The following is a 20,443-nucleotide window of genomic DNA, read 5'->3' on the forward strand; positions in this document are numbered from 1 at the left end:
TCCGTCTCACACTCAGTTCATTTCAGTCTGGTTTGAGCCCCCATCATACGCTCTTGCCAGTGTCACTAGATCCAGTGGATGTTTTCGGTCATCATCTTACTTCACCTTTCAACAGCATGTGACACTGACCATTGTCATATCCTAAAACACTGCCTAGCGAGGGCTTCCATGGTGCCCTACTTACTTGGTTTTCCTCCTGCTTCTGGGGTAGTTCTTTCTCTGTCTCTCTCATAGCTCTTTATTCAGCCATTAAATATTAGAGCCCTCAAGGCTCGGCCCCAGGCCTTTTCCTTTTCTCATTTTGTACGTCCTTCCTCTGCATCAATTGGAACCCACAAATACAAGCCCTCAGCTTCGGTTTCACCTCTCACCTCCAGACCCATCTATCTGGTTGCTTCCTGGCATTTCTTTCTACATTTTTAAGGGCATCTCAAGCTCGACATATCCAATATCATTCTTGTGATCTCCCCCCCACACCTGGCCTTTTTCCAGTGTTCCCTCTCTTGATAACTAGCACCACCTTCCATCCAGTCCAGACGCCTAGGAGTCATCTCTGATAGACACTTCTCCTTTGCTTGCTTTCTTCTCACAGCAGAGTCATCACCAGTGCTTGGCTATCTCATCGCCTAAATATTTCAAATCTATGAACTTGATTACTTCAGCGACTCTAATCTAAACTAGCATCATGTGTTTCCTGGAGGTAGCCTATACACATCCACTCTTGTCTCTTCTTTCTGCCATATCTGTTTTTAACCCAGGAAGCAGTGTTTTTTGTTTTTTCAAAATGAAATCTGTCCTCCTTGTGCCCTGCTTAACCCCACTATGTCTTCTCATTGCTCTCAGTATAAAAGCCAAATCCTTACCATAGCCCACAGATCTCCTCGTGGTATGGGCCCTGCCTGTCCCCCATCCTCATCTACATGGCTTTCCCTGTTTCTGCTCTGGGCCAGCTGGTTTTTCTTTCAGTCATAAGTACTTCCCATGCACCCAGCCCTCACAGCACCTTTGCATACGCCTTTCAATCTCTCTGCCCAGCGACTCTTAGTAATAGTTCAGATCAGAGCCTATTTCATCAACTGCTTCGGCTTGACCAGGTCAAATCCCCTTCTGCGCTCCCTCAGAACCATGCATCGCTCCTTTGTGTTTGTGTGATTATGTGGTCATTGTTTTTCTCCTCTTTTGGACCGTAAACTCACTGGGAGTAGGGGTTATGTCTCTATCTGCTTCTAGGATTATTCCTAGCAGAGCAAGCACCCAGTGTATGTTCTGTGAATGAATACACAAATGCACAAATGAATGAGCTGTGTTAGCACATTGCACCACTGTATTTATCGCAATTACTGCTTACTACCTTGTCACCATATGCATGTTCTATTCCCCCTACTAGATTCTAGGGACTTGTCTACTTTATTTGCATTTGCCCCACAGGGCCTCCTTGCCTGTGGTAGGCATTCTATAAATAAAATACTAGTTGACTGAATGAAATGGCAACAGCTAATTAAGGCAAAGAATTCTCCCAGTATTTAGAATCTTTTAGGAAAAGATTTTAATATCCATTTTAGATGTCAAGATTTATACCAGTTCTTGAAACTCGTGGTTTAAATCAATTACTGACAAGATAGCTTAGTTTTAGGATTAAAACTTTATATAAAAATCATTGTCTGAGTGCTGGCAGCTACTATCTTTTGCTCCTCCTGAAATGTTTCTGGCTTTGACGATTTTTCTCTCTATAGACACTAATTTACAAAACTTCTGTTAACTATGGCAATAAAAATGTTCATGTCAGATCTATAAAGATTTCACTTAGAAGTTAAATAATTTGTTTACTCTCATTCAGAACTCTTTGGGTAGTAATTGATTTAAATTTGATTCAAAGTTTTTATAATCCTGTGTTGGTTAAATTTTTCTTTTGCTCAACTATAGGTTCTTGGGCTTAAATCAATAGTTTCTTTTAAATAAGAAATGAACTAGAGAAGAGAAAATACATTTTAATTTCTAGTGAAATTGATTAAAAAGACATTGATTAAGAAATGTTAATATGTCATCATGTAACTTAAATTTTCTAGAAAGTGTCTATTTTCAACTCAGACTTATGACTAAAATATCAATGGTAGAAACTGAGGTGGGGAGACACTCCCTGGAAGGGAACGCATTTTAGTGGGAAGCTTTGAGCCTCATGGGAATAATCCTGGATGACTAAATGAAAGCGTCCTGTTCTTGAGCGTTCTGCAGAGAGGCAGTGAGAACAAGACTGGAATGATAAATAATCGCTGGGAGAGGTATAAATGCCCAGTGGAGCACTGTGGCTGTGTGAGGTTGAATGTCATCCATGGGAATAATGCTCAAGGCTCAGCAGAAGTGGAGAATAGGAACTGTCTTATCAGCATTACTCTTCAGGGTTTGTTTCTTTGACCCTTACTTCCTACCCCCTTCCTGCTGGTGACTAGTATAATAGTAAAGGGGGCGTTGAGCTAGGAAGTGTTCGTGTGTTACAACTGGGTCATTTTACCTCTGGATACCAGTTCTTTACATATAAGGAGAGGAAGTTGGAGAGATCAGGTAAAAACTCAAATGCTGACAGGGCTCAGGGAAGTGATGGCATGAGGGAGGTTGGTCAGGTTTGAGGGCAAATGTTACGTTAGGTGACCAGAGGGTCTGTGGTGAACATGAGGATGGACACATCCCACTTAGGAGCCACAACTCAGCCCTAGATGGTCTTTCCACATGAGAATGTGGGGACCCAGTGTGACTTCATTGTCCAGTGTTTGGGGTAAAAAACCCAGTTATCTGTTTGGGGGAGTTTTTGTTATTATTGTTGTTTTGATTATTTTAATGTGAAATCTCTTGGATTTTTTTCTTGTTTTGAGAGGTGGCTGAAAAACAAACAACTTTTTAATACCATACAGAGCTACCAAAACATGTCTAATAGGCCAGCTTGGCCCATATACTACTAGGCTTCAGCTCTGCGCTAAATGATATTTATCTCTAAATCTTACAGGTCTACATATTTTCATTCATTCTCTCTCCTCCCTCTTTGTCTTTTTACCCCATCCTTCCCCCTACAGTAATTTTCTCTCTTTCATTTATATTGCATTGCTTGTTAATGTAATAATTAATAAATTAGTTAATCATCAACAAACATTTATCAAGTTCACACCATGTGTCAGGTCATTCTGAATAAACAAAGGTGACTAAAAAACCGATCTTTTTCTTAATAATTTAGCAGGTTTTGATGTAGACAAAATGGAAACCTGTGATGTTTAGGAATCAGAGAACTCAATTGGGCTTAATGAAGGGCATGAAGGAGCCTGGCAAGAAGTTCTGACTTATGAAATAAGGGCTGAAACCCAATAGAGAAGATCTCAACTTGATGTGCTTTGGATCAGAATGTGCTAGAAACTCTTTTTAATGTTGAACAGGATGCAGGGAGAAAACCAGACCTGTACAGTCTGAAACCTTCCAACCTACAAGAAACCAAATAATGTTTAGAGTAGTATATTAGTTACTATAAGGCTGGGAAATTCATTTATAGCTTAAACGAACATGTAAAATTTCCTATAGCAAATATGTTTTATAAACTTTGGGTTTATCATCAGGTTAAAAGATTAGTGATAGCTCCACAGTTAAATATCTTGCTAGCCCCTTACTGCTATAAATATGTTCAGAAAGTGTGTGAATGATGGCGCTCTCCCTGAGACTTTGCCACCCCCGACTTGGTCAGCGTCCAGCAGTGTTACTTGTTCAAGGAGCTCTTCTGACACCGAACCACAACTCTTATATAAACTGCTCTTCTTTATCTTGCTTAGGAGACAATAAATAGCACAGTTCTTGAATGCTCAAAGCGCTTACATTCATGACATTGTGTCATTTGACAAGACTTTTCATTAACATGTTTTCGAGTCTACATCTTGGTTTTTTAATCCCAAACAAGTTAAAGGGTGAGGCTTATACTTTTGATTCCAAAGGGAGCTTTGTTTCTTCTAAGAGGTTGGGAGGATGTCTGGGGTGGCGGTTCCTAGCACAGGTCAACAGAGCGGTGTGGGACTGACTATGTGACATTCACCTGGGGGCTTTTAACTTTACCTTCCCAGGGTCCCACCCCAGGAGATTCTGATTCAGTAGATTTGGGTTCGGGTCCAGGGATCTATGTTTTCTAAAAGTTCCCCAAGCGATTCTGATGTATGGTCAATGTGGGGGAAGCACTGAAGGTCAGAACTGATTTGGGTTTGGAGGAATAGTAAATATGCATATCACTGCTACTAAGGTATAGATAATCTATCAAGAAGTACCCTACCTACTCACTGAAGCGTCCAAGGATTCCTCCAAGAGCATAGGACAAAGCCAGAAAGCTCTTTCTGAATGTTTCTTGACCTAGAATGGACTTAATGCCTCCGGAATCTGATAAGGCAGGTGTTTTCCTGCCTTAAAAAGCTTTTATCTTTTATTACTCAAAAGTGATTTTGTCAGCAATCCTGACCTAGATTATGAAGTCCTTTGATCTTTGAGTACATTTAAAGCTTCTTGTTGAAAATGTTCCCTCTCTCTTCATGTTATTCTATAAGCTGCATTAAATTTCAATATTGTTGAAGAATATTATTTTATATGCTTTATTTAATCTTTCCTTAAAAAAAGGAATGTGGAATGGATAAAATTTTTTAAAAACTCTTTTTATACCTAATATTTTTTGTCAGTACCTTAATATTGTAGTGTCCCTCTATTGCCTTTAAAAAATTTTCTTTTCTCTCTTCATAGTCTGAATTGTAATGATATCTACAGTTTGCTGCTGGCAAGATGCTCCTCACTCTTTGCTAACACCCTCTGTTCAATGCTAATCTGACATTCTGAATTTTAAGCTCTGTATCTTCTGTAAATCTTATCTTTTCACACAGATAAGTAGCCAAACCTTTTATTTGAGCCCTCTATTTAAAAAAAATGCAAAATCAGAAGATATCAGTGAAATAGTCATTTCAAAAACTAAGATATAAAATTAAATTTTCTCTAAATGTTGCTGGTGATCAAAAGACCTTTCTACATAAATTGTGTTTTCATCTTAGTGCTTTTCTGTGTCTGCTTTTACACCTTAGGCATTGTTGGTTAAGGTTCTACTTAGTCATTGATTTAATTAATTGTGTATGTCATCTACCATATGTATATCCCTAGTTCTGGTAGATTTACTTAATGTTTGAACATGCTGAAATACTTGTCTATAAGCATACACCATAGCAAAGACTGAAGTATTTTAAAATTATACTGAATAATTGTGTACCATGTAAATGTGTGATAACTATTCTATAACACATATAGTAGTTCCTATTTTTGGAATAAAGTGAAGCAACTGACAATGATTTTATCAAATTTAAAGAAAACAGATGATCTAGTTATGCTACCTGTGTTATTTTAAAGACTTATTTATTTTTGAGTTTTTTTTTAAAAAATCCTATCATTGGGTAACATTTATAAAACATAACTTTGGATCAATACATAACTTTACAGTCTAGTTAAGTGTATAAATGAAACCATGAGAATATGTTGGGTAAAACCTGAGGGAGAAGAGATAGCATTTGACGATGTATAAGATATATGAACATCCCAACCCATCTACTTTAAGAGTTTTATGGTAGGTTGAGAAAGAATTTTCATAAAAAGTTATACCTTGTCCTAGAATGTTTGTGGAGAATGTTGTCAGGATTTTTAGTTTCAAAGCAATGGAAAAGAGATATTTCTCAACATGGGAGTTAAGTGGGCACTTTGTTTTCTTAGAACTGAACTTGGTAATCTTCTGTGCATTGTCTAAGACTTATTTATAGAATATAATGAAATAAAAGTATTAATATATTTGTATATTTTTTCCTGTTTAAGCCCTGTCTGATAATTCAATTAATACTGTAAGAACTGCAAATATATAACTCTTAAGCATTTTTGTTTTTTCTTGATAGGAAGAAGAAAAGAAGTCGGTCAGTTATCCTTCCCTCCTTAGCCACATAACTTCTTCTTTCCTGAATCATCCTATCTTTCCGATGACAGAAAAGGTCCCTGTGCCCACCCTTCAGTTGCTGGGTGAATTCTCTCCATTAATGTCATCTTTGCCTTGTGACATTCATCTGGTTAATCTGAGGACGATACAGTCAAAGGTATATCCTAAAATATATCTATAAAAAATTACTTTTTGTAGTATACTTGGTGTAAGGGGGTGGGAGGAATAAAACTGTAAATTTTACTCTGCTTCAAAGAATGATTAAGAGGATTTCACCTTTAGGCAACATCATTATACCTTTCATTTGACTGTTGCTCTGTAGTTTAGAGTGTTTCCTTAGACTGATTTATTTTATTCTCAGAAAAGTTCTGTGTGGTGAGCAGGTCAGGGAATATCAGCTTCTTTTTACAGATAAGGAAGCTGAGGCTGGCCTGAGGTCACATAATTAGTAGGTGGGAGAACCAGGCCTTAAGATCAGCCCTACTGGCATTTTCCATTTGTTTCTCCTTATTAGTCTGTGTTTCTCAGGAGTTAGAGAAACAGAAAGTATAGTGTGTAATTATTTCTGTACCAGAGGCTTTGTACATTCGTATCTTTTCCCCTAAAAATACAAAAAAAATCCTAAAAAACCCCAGATCTTTGCATTGAGAATCCAGCTATGTAGGTGAGATATAAAAACACATCAGAGGAAGAAACAAGGGAAGATTTTATTAGGTATGGAATTTTAACACAGTTTGATTGCTTGAGTTTACCTATATGCCTACTTTTAAAGTCAGAGACTGCATTTGAAAAGAGGAAAAGATGAGAGGTTTGACATCATTTTTATGTTTTGTAAAGCTGTTTGATCTTGTGGATTGACATCCACTTAGCCAGAAATAGTGAGTGATTATGGATTCTGTAGGAAATGTCTTATAATAAATGGCCTGAGTGTGAAAAGAAGAGTGTTCATGTTGGAAGAGAGTGTAAGAGGAAAAAAATGTTTAGCTTGAGAACAAAGAACTGAAGAGAACCAAACAAAGGAAGGATCAATGCCTACAAATTTGGACATTTAGGGCTTTAAAACTATATGTCCAAGATAGGGAACTTACGCCTGACTATGTAGGAAAATACATATGTCTAATAATGATGAGTACAAGTGAACGTTAGAGGCCTATGTGTGTATCTCTGTGTCAAAAGGGCTTGTTTGATCACGTGAGTGAACTTTAGGATTTATCTCATGCCTGCTACATGCCAGTTATTGCTAAAGGCACTGGGGTATAGTCATGGACGAAACAGACACGAGCCCCTGCCTTTCTGAAGCTTAGATTCTAGTGAGAGGAGAAAAATAATTAAAGATGAAAAAATAAGAGAAACATATGTTAGATGATGATAAGTGTTATAATGAAGGGGAAGAAGGAGGGAAGGGCAGTTTTAGAAGGTGATTTGAATAGCGTGGTTGGAGAAGGCCTTGCAGAAAAGGTGATAATGGAGTAAAAATCCGAAGGAGGTCAGGGAATAAGAAACTCACGCAGATTTCTGAGGGTAGAGTGGTCGGGAAGAGTTAAGAGCAAGTGGAAGTCCTGAAGGCAGGAGATGCTGGTCAGAATGGAAGAGCCATGAAACCTGGGCTGTTCTTTGATTCCTTGCTGTATCCCCCTGCCGAGAACAGAGCCTGCACCTAGTAGGGGCTCGGTAACAATTTGTTGGACAAGTGGATCTTGTGAGTGTTCTCTCTAGGATTCTGCTATGGTCTTTTGTGGGTCTACTTTTTGACTCAGGGAAGGAACGCACTAGAGATGGACAGCCTCCCTGAGGTAACCTGTCATTAATTCATGGGCTGAAGAGAATGAAAGGATAGGGTGGAGACACCAGACTCTGAGCCTCAGGCTGCTCTGTAGTTTAGAGTGTTTCCTTAGACTGATTTATTTTATTCTCAGAAAAGTTTTTTAGTCGGGGCATGGATGGTAGAGGACATTAGCGAGCTGAAGGATCCAGGGGCTTCTGGGGTCCCTGGCGGCCATGGAGAAGTTTTAGCCTCACTTTTAGATGACTCTTTCCCATGATTGTTTTCTGGAAGCAGCACCAGCTGACTCTAAAATCGGTGAGTGTAGGGTTTTACCCTCCAAGGTTTTCGCTTGTTTTCCAGATCACCTCTTTTCTGTGATTACCTGTTCCTTTCATTCTTCCTGCTGTTGGCTAGCTTCCTGTGATACAAATCTAATCACTTTTCGGGATTAAAAATCCCATTGCCTACAAAGTTGATTTAGACCCTTGGGCATTCAGTTCCTCTGCAGTCTGGCCTGGCTGGCTGTAGCCACCTGGCTTCCCATTGCCCTTCTCACCTTTGGAAGGTGAACCACCTTCACTCCCTGCTGGCTGCGTGACTGCTGACTCAGCTACCATTTATAAAATGGACCTGATACCAGATATGCCTGTTTCAGGTCTAGTATGAGAAACAGATGAAATAGTGCTGTGAGAGCCCTTTGAAAGCAGAAGTGCTTTGTAGACATACATTGTTATCCCGATGATGCTTACAGTACATGCCAGCGCAGGTGCAAACTGGAGTTTCAGCAGAGGGAATAAAAGCAATTTAACAATTTGACCAGGAAGAATAAAGACTGAAATGCCTAACCATAGGCATAGGTTAATGCCTAACACGTGATCAGAACTAAATATTGGGGGCTTTTCTGCATTATCATATAAATTGGTGCCAGTTCTATGTTAGTCTTTGACTCTTAGCACGTATTTCTAACAGTTGTTCAAAAACTTACCAGTACAATTATACTCCAGTAAAGATGTAAAAAATAAATAAATAAATAATAAAATTGCAGGGTGGGGGGAAAAAAAACTTACCAGTAATCCGAAGGGATACTTTAAAGAATTGCTCTCTGTCCCCTAACCTCTGATAATAGGAAAGTAATCATTGAAGGAAGCTAATGTAGGTATTCATTCAAAGAAAGCTTGATACTTAAAAGGTGTCAAGTGTAATTCCATGATTACACTAAAAGAAAGACAAAAATAACTCAGTCCAGAAGCCAGAGCTAATCATTTTGGATTGTGTTCTTGTTTTTTTGTGTGCTGGCAGCTTCCAGCATACAGTACTGAGTTGTTCATTTGGAGACTGCAGTGCATTTTCCCCACTGAAAGTACGTAAACAGAGGGGTTGGCTGCCTGTAAGCAAGACTAGAGGTCTGCATTGGCCTATATCTACGTAAGCATTTTCCTAACCATCACCCCACAGTATTTCCACGCGAAAAGTGTCTGAGGACCCCCTTGACATGATAAGGGCACATCTGTCTTCCCTTCTGACCTCCCCCATCAGCTGCGTAACAGAGGACACCTCTGCTTGCCCGTGCCCAGGCTGCTGCCTGACGGTTCCTCAGTTCTAAGCCTCAGTCTCCCTCACTCCCTGTGGAGAAAGGGGTTATGGGCTCAAGCAATAGTGAGAGAAGCGAGGTGGGGGCTGGAGGTTTGCTAACCACTGAGGTGGTTCAGCATTTCGAGCTATCATTCTCCGAGTCACTGTGTCCAGATCACACTGAGGAGATTTTTACAAGAAGAGACTTTAACAAATTCCCTCATCTCTGAGATTCTGATTCTGTAGGTCTGGTGTGGAGAGCTTAGGAATCAGTAATTTCTAATAACTCTCCTCATGATTCTAGAAATTGCTGCGTTATCACCATTTGCTAAATTAGGAAAGTAAGGGTTAGAGAAATTAAATGATTAAAATTAAACTACCCAGCAGTAAATGGCAGAATCAGGAGCCACATCCAGGTCTTCTGAACCTGGGTGCTGAACGTAGCCTCAGAGGGTGGTATTTGACCTTTTAAGACTTACTAAATCTGTTCTCAAAGTCCAGTTTCTCAGGAAAAAAAAAAAAAAAGAAAAAAAGGTCCAATTTTTCAGAAATTGTTCTATGTTGGTAGATGAGTTATTTTACATAGGGCATCTCTCTTGCTTTTCTAGTTTATAAATTTTTTTGGAAAAAAATTAATTATATGTCATATATTTGTAGTCAGATGAAGAGGGAAACAAACATCTCTTAAAACCCTGCCTCATAGCTGTATGGCCCAGCATGCTCCAGCCCCTGTCTAGGAATTTAAGTGTTAGCCTCTCATCCTATATGCCTGCCTCAAACTCTCTTCTCTTTATCACCCTCTTTTCTTGCACTATCAACAGTTTGAGATATAAAGAGTAGCTTCTATAAAGATTTGAAAACTGGGGAATAAGAGTACCACTCAACTGCACTAAACGGGAAAACATGTCATCGGGAAAGGGTAATGATTTGGGGTAGAAGAGAGCCTTGGTAGAGAGGATGCTGGGAGAATCTCATGGGAGGATGGATCATGGGTCAGGCTACAGTGAAAGGTTCAGCCTGGAATGCTGACATTCCAGGGATGAAGAGGAACTTGATTTAAGCTGTTCAGATAGGCTTCATGGAGCCATTCTGCCTTGATGTTTTGAACAATGGTGTCTGTTTCAACATTTTTGCAGATTGGTTTCCACTGCTTTTATGTTTAGATATATTTGTTATTTAATTTATTTTTAGATATATATCTTTATATCTATACTCTCTATCTATAGCTATATATTACATTTAACTCTTCACCCTGTATGGAATTTATTTTGATTTGTGCTTAACTGTTTCTTACAAATAGTTAACCAGTCATTTCAACATCAGCACCACTTAACTGAATAAGATTTTCCTCTCTCGACTTGTTTATACCACTCCCCTCCTTTTCTTGTAAGAGGCAGTTTAAGGTTTTACTTTATTTTGCCCTTCTTATAAGAATTGATTGGTGCTTTATTGATCTCCCTAGCTTCTGGAAAGGTGAAAATTGTGGGAAAAAATGTCCTTTGTTGTACATATCTGAGAACAACTATTCACCTTCCCCTCTCTTTCTGCCATGCTATCTTGTTGATTAAAACAAGATAACTGTTATTGACATTTTAACGAGTGCCCTGGAAAATGAATTTCTACTGGTTATTTCCTGTCTCAGGACTTATAACACAGTGTGAGATTTTCTAACCTTCCCAGCTGCCAGAATGCACTGAAATATGAGTGTTGTTTGGCATTTTCAAAGAATCTGGGCGAGTTGGAGAAATTTTCCCACCAGGTGTTTAGCTATGCCTTTATCTGTGTACAACTTACACTTCCTCTGAGAAGGGTGGGGTCACATTCTTCTTGGAGAACCTGGTCAAAGTTACGACCCCTCTCTTCCTCACAAAACAACGTGTGTACGTATGCTGTTTACCACAGTTTCCAGGCGTGACAGATTTGTGACCCTCACTTTTCTAAGGAGCAAATCCAGCTTCTTTTGGTGTGAGATGCGAGTAGCTCAGCTCTCACCTCTTGCAGAGTTCTCATCCACCTCAGGAGAGGAACATTTGGCTCTTCCTTTTCTTAGAAGAGACTGTCATATGTGTGTGTAATTTTCAGAGTGACTTTAAATCCTGTTTCAAAATGGCATGAGTGGATAGGTGGGAGGGTTGTAGATGGATAGAGATGATAGTTTCTAAACCTTTCTTTCTGAATATGTTTTGGTAAATCATGGTTTTGGCTCTGTTGGAACCATTAATGAATACTCGCTTTTTCCAGCCTCGGATCAGAGGGGTGATCTCCTTTAGTTGATAGCCTTTCATTATATTAAGTCAAAAGCAATCCTCCTCTTTGCCCTCCAAGCTAAGTGTCTCTGAGCACGGATCCACAGCTAGAGCAAAAGCAGGAGAATGTAGTTGTGGAAGTACAGACTTGGGAGTCGGACCACCTAGGTTTGAGTGCATTCCCTGTACTTGCTGGCTGGGTGTCTTAGAGCAAATCGCTTAATTCTCTGAGTCCCAGTTTCCTCACGAGTAGCAAGGCAATGGTAATAGTACCCACCTTAGAGATGTTCTGAGAGAATTAAATGAGTTGATGTTTGTAAAGCATTTAGAGCAGCATCTGGCACGTAGTAAGCACTAAGTGCTTGACAGATAAAGGTTCTCAACTGCGATCATTCAGTCATAAGCAGTTGTGATTGTTACTAATAATGAAGTGAAAATCTTGGCACTGTTTTTTTTTATAAATTGGAGAAGGTTGAAGTGTATCGCCAAAATAAATCTTGATGTCACTGTGATGTGTATTCCTTATATAGTTTATTACTGATTGCTCAGATTTTCCAAAACAATGTGCGTAGAAGTGTCTCCATGCCAGGCATTACCCTGAGTGCTTTACGTGAGCCTTATTTAGCTCTCACGACCCCACTGTGGAAGTAGGCACTATTTGGGCCCCATCGTGTGGAAGAGAAAACTGACTGACCTAGGGATGGGGTAACTTTCCAGGTCACACAGCCAGTAAACGGCGGTGCTGGGAGCCACACTGCAGCAAGCCTGACTCCAGATCTCCCTACTCAGAACCTTATACTGCCTGGGAAGACGAGGGGAACGCTAGTGCTAAAAATGTTAGGGAACACACTGCCTGTTTTCTTCTTGTCTACTCAGTAACGATGGGGCACCCGTAGAAGGGTTCACCAGCCATTGATGGGGAAAGGTCATGAAGGGCCGTTTTACCGTCATTAGTGATAATTGCACTTTGAGTATGAGAGGGAATGTTTTGTGATAGGGGCGTTCCTGCACCTTCAAAGAGAGCAATACACCTTGTATATCACCTCAACTACTTCAAAGGTTGTTGCAAGATGAAATGAGTTAATCCATGAAAAGCATTCTGTAGAGGACTGGCACACAGCAGGTGCTCAATAAGTGTTAGCTGCAGTTACTGTTATTGTGCCTGTGGTGGATCCTCAAAGGGCTTCGTCACGAGTCTAACCTAGTTCCCGGAATTTTCAGAAGAGAGACTCTGTCACTTAAGTGGTTCGTGGTGGAACCAAACCTTCCCTCCAATCTAGCTTTCTCTGAGCCTGATGGCTTCATTTGGTAAGCCAGATCACCTTCCCCCACAGTCCCCCCAGTTGCTGGAGACATTTCACAGGCCCCCCTTAGTCTGGGAGCTAGATGTTGGTTTATCCCCTGAAATAAGTTCTACAGTGGATTTTCCTGGTGCCACTTGGGAACATCCAAGCAGGGATTCAGTCTCAATGGTGATCTGAACTGTTCTACAAAGACACTTCATTTGAAGCTCACCTAGCACAGTGCTTGGTGCGATTTCAAAATTTGTAAGTTTTCTTCCCCACACCCTTCTCCCCTTCTTTTCTGAGGTCTGGATGCTACTAATGTGTTAATGAATATAAAAACAGGTCTTTCAAAATTTGTTTACTCTCCTAGAGTATATAGTGTGACTACTTGAAAGTATCTGGTTTCCTGTACACATATTCAAGTTAAATTCACAGTTTCCCTACTTTGAAAAACAGTTTTCTTGGAAATAAAATGTCTAGACAGACTTTGAAACTGAAAAACTGCAGCTTTGCCTCAGGTATTTTTGCTTGAAAACTGGTACTTTCATGAATACTTGATTTTTAAAACTTACACAAGATGAATGCCATTTCATTTGGTGTTTTAGTCCTTATGAATAGTGATACAGTTTTGGTTTTTAGAGAAAGTAAAACTTTTTCCCATTGGTGAAAATTAATTTTTATGACTTTAATCTCTACTTTTGTATTGTTTGTTTAAATCTCTTATCAAATTCAATGGCAGAATTCCAAAAGTGTTTCCCTTCCCACTTTTTTTTGTCACCTTCAGTCTGCTAAAGGCCTTACATATTCATTATTCAAGAACAAATGTGTTGCAGGAATTTTAGCAATGCCTACTTATCAGTGTTTTTTTAAGGATGGTCTAGTGAGTTAAGATGGCCAGATGCTTTAGGTTAATAGTGATAAGTGCTTTTGGAGTCTAATTAAGAGGCCATCTAATTTGTGAATTTGAATCAGGGTTCTGTTATGATTTTGATGTATAATTGTGGACATGTAATTTGGAGCTTCCCTGATTCCTTAGCTACAAAGTTATGATGTCAATAAAAGAGATTTGTGAATGAGAAGTTAAATGTTTAATTTGTAACTATTATGAAAATAATCACTATTTATTTGATGGTTGATGTTGATAGAAACAATAACAATATACTGAGGGCTTCCTCTGCTCCAAACCCTAGGCTAAGTCCTTGTTACGCTATTTCATTTCATTTCATCTCTCTCTCTTTTTTTTTTTATGGTAAAGGAAAAACTGTTTTGCTGAAATCAGCAGCTAGTAAATTGCAGAACTAAGATACAGATCTTAGGCTGTCTGACTCCCAGCCCAGATTCTGAACCACTCATTTGTACAGCTTCTTAACTAGCACATTCTGTCCTATAAGCTGGGCTACCTTACATAGTATTTTCAATGGGTTAACCCACACCATGACTCCATGAAGGAGGTAGACATGCATTAGCTCCATTTCACAGACAAGGAAACTGACATTTAGGAAGAATAAAGGACTATTCCAAGGTTTCACAATTGGCACAACTATTATCCTTCTGTATATAATAAATAAAGGGTTTTCTTATGTGCTCTTTTAGTGCCATTTTGGGACTGTGAAATTGTTTGAAATTTCATTAGAAATCTCTATCATATGATTTCAACCTAGTGTGTGTATCATGTGGTCCTGTGATGACTCACAGAATCCCTTAAATGACTTTTTTCTCTCCCTTCAAACAAAATTTCAGCAGTACCACTGCAAAATACCAGTGTAAAATGTCATAAAACAGGTTATTCCAGCCAAGAATCTGAGGTGAGGACAGCTTTAAGTTGTTCAGTCACATTAAAATCAAATCAGTGATGGGAATGCTGGCAGCTATTCAGAAAAGATGTCTCTGTAGCACATTAAAAATTTTATGCCCTAGTAAGGATGATCAAGAACATGGGCATATTCATATCTGTGGCCACAAAAAAGAAAAAGGGACCAATTTCGTCACAGTGTCAGTGCCAAGCAGCACATGACTCTCCTTGGAATAAATATGCATTTCTTAACTTTTCCAAGGATTTTTAATTCAGTTTATTTATCATAAACATTTTCCCAGTTTAGAAAACATAAAATTGATTAAATAGTTGTAATTTTAAATATTCAAGGACTTGAAGCATTTGTGACATTGTTACTTAAATGGGTACAAGAAATTTTATTGCAAGAAACTGTATACTGATCCCTGTAGCTGACTTGTCATGTTTAGTATTTTCCTTTTTGCCTGCACAAGAAGAATAGCTTCTGTAATGTGAATTTAAATGATATATCAATCTAATAAATGTGGTTGGCTTAGCAAGTGATAAGCATAACTAATTCAATTTAAATGCCTCTTATATAAAAATAATGAACCAATACATTAAAGATTAAAAATGTTAATGCAATTAGCAAAAATTAGTATTCAACGAAGAAGGATGTTTCAGTTTTAAGATGGATGATATATCATTCAATGACAAGATAAGGACCAAATTCAGGTACACTTTATTCAGTTGATGGATTTATTAAAAATAAAATAAAATGCTTTATCTGAAGAAACTTTGATAAAACGGTATGTAATATGTGGACGAAAGATAACCCACGTCCTCAGGAACTATGGAGGAAACCAAGGCTTGAGTGACTTAACAGGGACTCTTAGAACATAATATCACCTGACTCCTTGTGGGAGGGAGTGTAGCGGGGGGGTGGGCACAGTGAGCATGGAACCTGAATGGAAATGGATTTGCCTGAATTCACTTTTCAATAAAATGAGCATTTGTGGTTTGGGGACACTGACATCAAGGGTATGCAATAGTGTCAGTATTTACCTTCATGTCACCGTGGCGTGTTGGCGCTCTGCTCATTTGCAGGTGGATGGCAAGCATTCCAACGAGGCGGCCTTGATCCTCCACAGGAAGGGGTTTGATTGCTGCTTCTCTAGCAGAGACACGGGGCTGCTTTGTTCTACTACCCAGGGAAAGGTGAGATGAAAGCTTATTTTTGCTTGTTGAGTTAGTGTGCTTTGAAATCCTTACTTTCTGCAGATAATCTTGACAATGAGATGTTTCATTGCCTCTTCGCTGACTCATTCCCCTCAACTTCAAATTAGTTCAAGTTTCCCCATCTTAAGAAAGCCCTTTCTCAACGTTCAGTCTCTTCTCCTTGTCACCATCAAAATGCATAGGCAAACATGTACACGTTTGAAGACAGTGCCCTCATCGATTCTTAGGCCTTCCATTTCCAACCTGCATAGCACCTTCTTCCTGCCCACCCCCCCATTTCCACCTCTCTCGGACATGCTCATGTATGATCCAGTTCAGCGATGGCAAACCCAAGTCCTACGGGGGCCAAGGCAAGTTTTACTGTAACTGAAGTGGGGTGCTGGCTTGCAGTATGGGAAGAGAGGGAGCAATGAGACTGTGGCCAGCGGGATAACTCAACCAAAGACCCCAGGGCAGCTGTACTTAGCTCCAGTCAGTTGTTTCCCCAGGGGAAAGATGCAGGGCTAGATCTTCTGATTAAGCAAGATTTGCGTATGAGTCCACACTCTGCAGACCAAACGGATCCTCAGGCTGACCACTGCTTGGTGGCTGCGCATTTCTGACTTCTCTTCAAGTCGGTCTTGCTGACAGTTCTCATCAGAGAACTCTCCTTGGAAGCAAGTGAACCTCCAGTCTTATGCCTGTGGCTCTGAGCTAGCTGTAACTACAAGAAGGTGCTTGGGCTGATTCTAGCACACTGGCGGGTCTCCTCCACCAAGTCAGCTCAGGGGACCCAGCTCTTCTCCAAAACCTAATAGACATGGTGTAGACCAGACTCAAGTGATTCAGTTCCAGCCCTACAAAATTAGTATGTGCATAGGATCCAAAAAGAAAAGAAAATATAGTAGGGGGGCCTAAATCAGCTTAGATAGATAAGCTTCTGCATTTCTGTTGCCTCACCCTGTATGTGGTTGGTGCTAAGAAAGCACTGATATCTTTGTTTCATTACATTTGCACTCTCCCTTATTAGTGATGATCTGAGAATACTTGCTTGTGAACATTTGTACTCAAACATTAAGGCATTGAGTCTTTAGGGGGGTATACGATCCAGAGAGACATATTAGAATAACCTGCCAGAAGTGAGGACAGTATTTTCCAAACAACCTCCCCACCCTATAAATGGGACTCACTGACATGATGGGCCTTCCTTGTGGCAGCCTGTGTCCTATCTCCCGGCTCTTTGGGCACAGGGAAGATGGTGGAGGAGCACCACTGTTAGGGGTAAGTATTGACTGAAAGAGGATATAGATGTGTTTAAAGCTTCTTGGCCTATAGATGTCCTTTCTTTTATTGAAAAAATGGCCCCTGCACCTGATGTGTTCTCAAGCAACAGAAAAGGAATCCAGAGCCCATCATCCTCTCCCGTTACAGTTTCCTGTGTCTCCCTCCAGGGTTAGTCTCCATGTTCAAGTATGTAGAGGTGGATTTAATCTCCCTCCCCTTCCCCTTCTTTTTCATTAAAAGGGAACTTCAAACATACTTTTCACTTTTTCTCCCACTGAATATATAGATGCACTACTAATCTTTCTTCAAAGTTGTTCTAAACATGCAATTTTTTTATCATTTACTTTTTAGATATTGGTACAGAAACTTTTTAACAAGTTTACTGTTGTAAGTCTCATACCTTCGTCATTATCCTTGATGCATTCACCTCCAGACGCCCGAAATATAAGTGAGATCAACTTGAGTCCCATGGAAATCAGCACATTCCGAATCCAGTTGAGGTGAACCTGGCTTTCAGATTTGGATTGGGAAGCATTGGCTTTTATACACTTCTTGGTTTGACGTGCAATAAAGAAGGACATTATTTTAGCTTCTGGCTACTGTGAGGACATGAAATCTGTGATTTTTTTTTTTTTAAACCAGTACAGTAAGAGAGGGGGAAAAAAAAAGCCATGCTATAAACTTTTTTTTTTTTTAAAGTTCCTTCCATGAACTACCATCATCAGTATGAATTGATGCAACAAACAAAGAAATGTCTAAAGACAACCTCTCAACAGATTGTATCTCAGGTTAAATGTTAACTAATTATATCTGTGTTGGGGGTTGTGAAGAGATTGTTGTAAGTATTCATGTTGCTGACCCTTTGTTAGTCTTACAAAAATACCCATTTTTACCAAAATGGAATAAAAAGCTGGTGGGTAATAGCTAATGGCCAAAATGGTTGCAATCATTCATACATGTTAGAAAAATTTTATGTGTTGAAATATGTGGAAAAGTGCAATCCATCAACCCTTATACATAGTTGACTATGTGTTTTTCTACCACTTGTACCACTTGACCCCTCCCCTCCTACCCTTTGTAAGTATTTCCAGAAATATCAGATTTTGAATCATTCAGTAGTAGACAAAGAGGCATATTTTCATTACTTGACAGTGTGGGATAGGTGCAATTTATTCCATTGTCACTAAAATAGAAGAAGCAATTCCATAGGTACCATGACCTCTTTTAGGTACCACAAGGTGTCTTTTTACACAGCTCATTTGAATACAGATGTTCTGAGAAGGGGTTTTCTATTTTAAAATTATCGTATCAGAATAAATGTGCCTTATTTTTTTATAAGTCTTGTTAAATCTTTTGGTGTCCATATTACGGTTGGGGGAAGGGAAGAGGCTGGGGGGAGGTGGAGGGGTGGGTACTTTCTATGACACATAAATTGTATAATTTTTGCCTGACAATGCTGGCCACGTTCTGATCTGTTTCATTAAATTTGTGGTGATGTTACTTTAAACATTTTGACTATTTGAATGTACTGAGATGTCAGAAAACAAAAGAAGGAAGAAAAATATTGTTAAGTAAAATATGCTGCTGCCAAGGAGACTGCAACGTGAAGCAAGGATTTTGTAACATGCAGAATCCACATGCTGTTTCCATTTCACAGGAGTTCACCATTTTGAAGAGAGAATGCTTTAAAATAGACCCTGTTTTGAAACCCACTTACATGTAGCTCATCATAATTTATCTTATTAAAGAGTATGTATGTTCAATGAATTCCAGACTTTTATACGTGCTAACCTCAAAGTGAAGCTCTAAACCTATGTGCCATTACAGTACTTTTGCTAAAATTTATTTGGGATCATCGTGAACTTGACATTAAAATAAAAGCAACATTAGCAACATTTAGAAGATTCAGTTTTAGCATAGAAAGAATTCTTGACTATGTGCACTTCTGAAAATTCTCTTTGTGTTAACTAATAGATTTAGTATTATCTGACTTTAAACTTCCATTATACCTCCTGCCATTCCAACATCTTCATATAGAAATAAAACACAATTTCGGTTTTATCATGTAGTCTGATTATCATCTGGATTTTCAGTCAAGATGCAGCTCCTAAGATTATTGTTATGTTAAATTCATAAACTTCTTTCTCCTTTAATTATTAAGGAAACAATACTAGTGTTGATCAAGATATTTACAAGGGAGTAATTTCATGCAATAAACATGTACTGTAAGTTTCCTTCCTCATTTTGGGGGGATAAACAACTTTAAAAAAAAAAGCTTCCTTCTTGTGGACATCTACAGATGTTAGGATTACCAGAAGCAAATCCCAGGAATGAGATCAGTATTTTTGTTGCATCTTAAATGTAAAACCTTCCTATAGGAGTTCACTGTGTTCTGTGGTTTAAGTGGGTGTGCTTAATTGTTCTGGAATTTCTGATCAATTGAAATTAAAAAATCCTGATGCAATAATAGTGGTTTTGCCACTCCCGGTTGTTTGAGATGGATCTGTCCCGTGTTTGGTTGGGGTCTTATTCAGTGTGTGTTGCCACCAGCTGCTCACAGGTAAAGCAGAAATTCTCTTTTACCAGCAAGTTTCTGCTTTTTATTTTTAGAATAAATCATCAGGGAAATGAAGAGAGGATGCTTTTGCTTTGGGTTGTGGTCAAGAACTGATTAAGTAATTTAGTGTCCCCGGCACACACTGAAAATCAGGCACTTCAGTTGTGATCTCAGTGGCATATTTGTTTGCTTATGTTTTATTACATTTATTATTGCAGATGTTCAGTAGTTCATTACTTTCTCTTATTTTTTTTTTCTGAAAATTTAATTTACGGTTATAACTACAGTGTTTGAGAACTCAGCATCCTTGTTTTCTACAAATACTGATTAAAACAAAATGCTGTAAAATGTAAAACATTGTAATTACCTTCCCATGTCTTTGTTGTATTTGTGCTGAAATGTTTTCACATTCCTTTGTCTGGAAGAAATTCTTTGCTTTCATTTTGATTATGTTGCTTACCTTGAAATCAATAGGTTTTGATATTTTCTCTTGGAAGATTTTATATCTTTTTGGGAATATGTAATATATCTAATAAAAGATAAATATTATCATGTACATGGTCCTCTAGAGTAGTTCTTAAGTCCTATTTTGTAAACAAGATATATTAAAACATTTTGAGGGGTAGGATGGAGGGGTGAGGGCTTGTTCTTCCATTATGAATGAATCGCTCCTTTTTCAGTACAGTTCTAGTTAGAAAAGATAGTTTTAGCAAGCAAGTGGCAGGCAGGGGTGATGGTGAGTTTCACGTCTGGTTTTGGGGTCAGCTTTG

General features: G+C 38.9%; 1 protein-coding gene across 1 annotated transcript in view; it reads left to right on the plus strand.

The window, feature by feature from the left end:
- The window catches only part of MAN2A1 (mannosidase alpha class 2A member 1), a 162,257-nt gene extending 142,440 nt beyond the window's left edge, over positions 1 to 19,817 (plus strand). Inside the window, exons 20-22 of the mRNA XM_036847857.1 lie at positions 5,937 to 6,131; positions 15,722 to 15,832; positions 17,468 to 19,817. Coding sequence (XP_036703752.1) covers positions 5,937 to 6,131; positions 15,722 to 15,832; positions 17,468 to 17,620 — 459 coding nt within the window. The 3' untranslated portion in view covers positions 17,621 to 19,817. The remainder of the gene's footprint in view (positions 1 to 5,936; positions 6,132 to 15,721; positions 15,833 to 17,467) is intronic.
- Positions 19,818 to 20,443: the final 626 nt, after the last annotated feature.

The sequence above is a fragment of the Balaenoptera musculus genome, chromosome 3 (genome assembly GCF_009873245.2).
Source record: "Balaenoptera musculus isolate JJ_BM4_2016_0621 chromosome 3, mBalMus1.pri.v3, whole genome shotgun sequence".
In the NCBI taxonomy this organism is placed as follows: domain Eukaryota; kingdom Metazoa; phylum Chordata; class Mammalia; order Artiodactyla; family Balaenopteridae; genus Balaenoptera; species Balaenoptera musculus.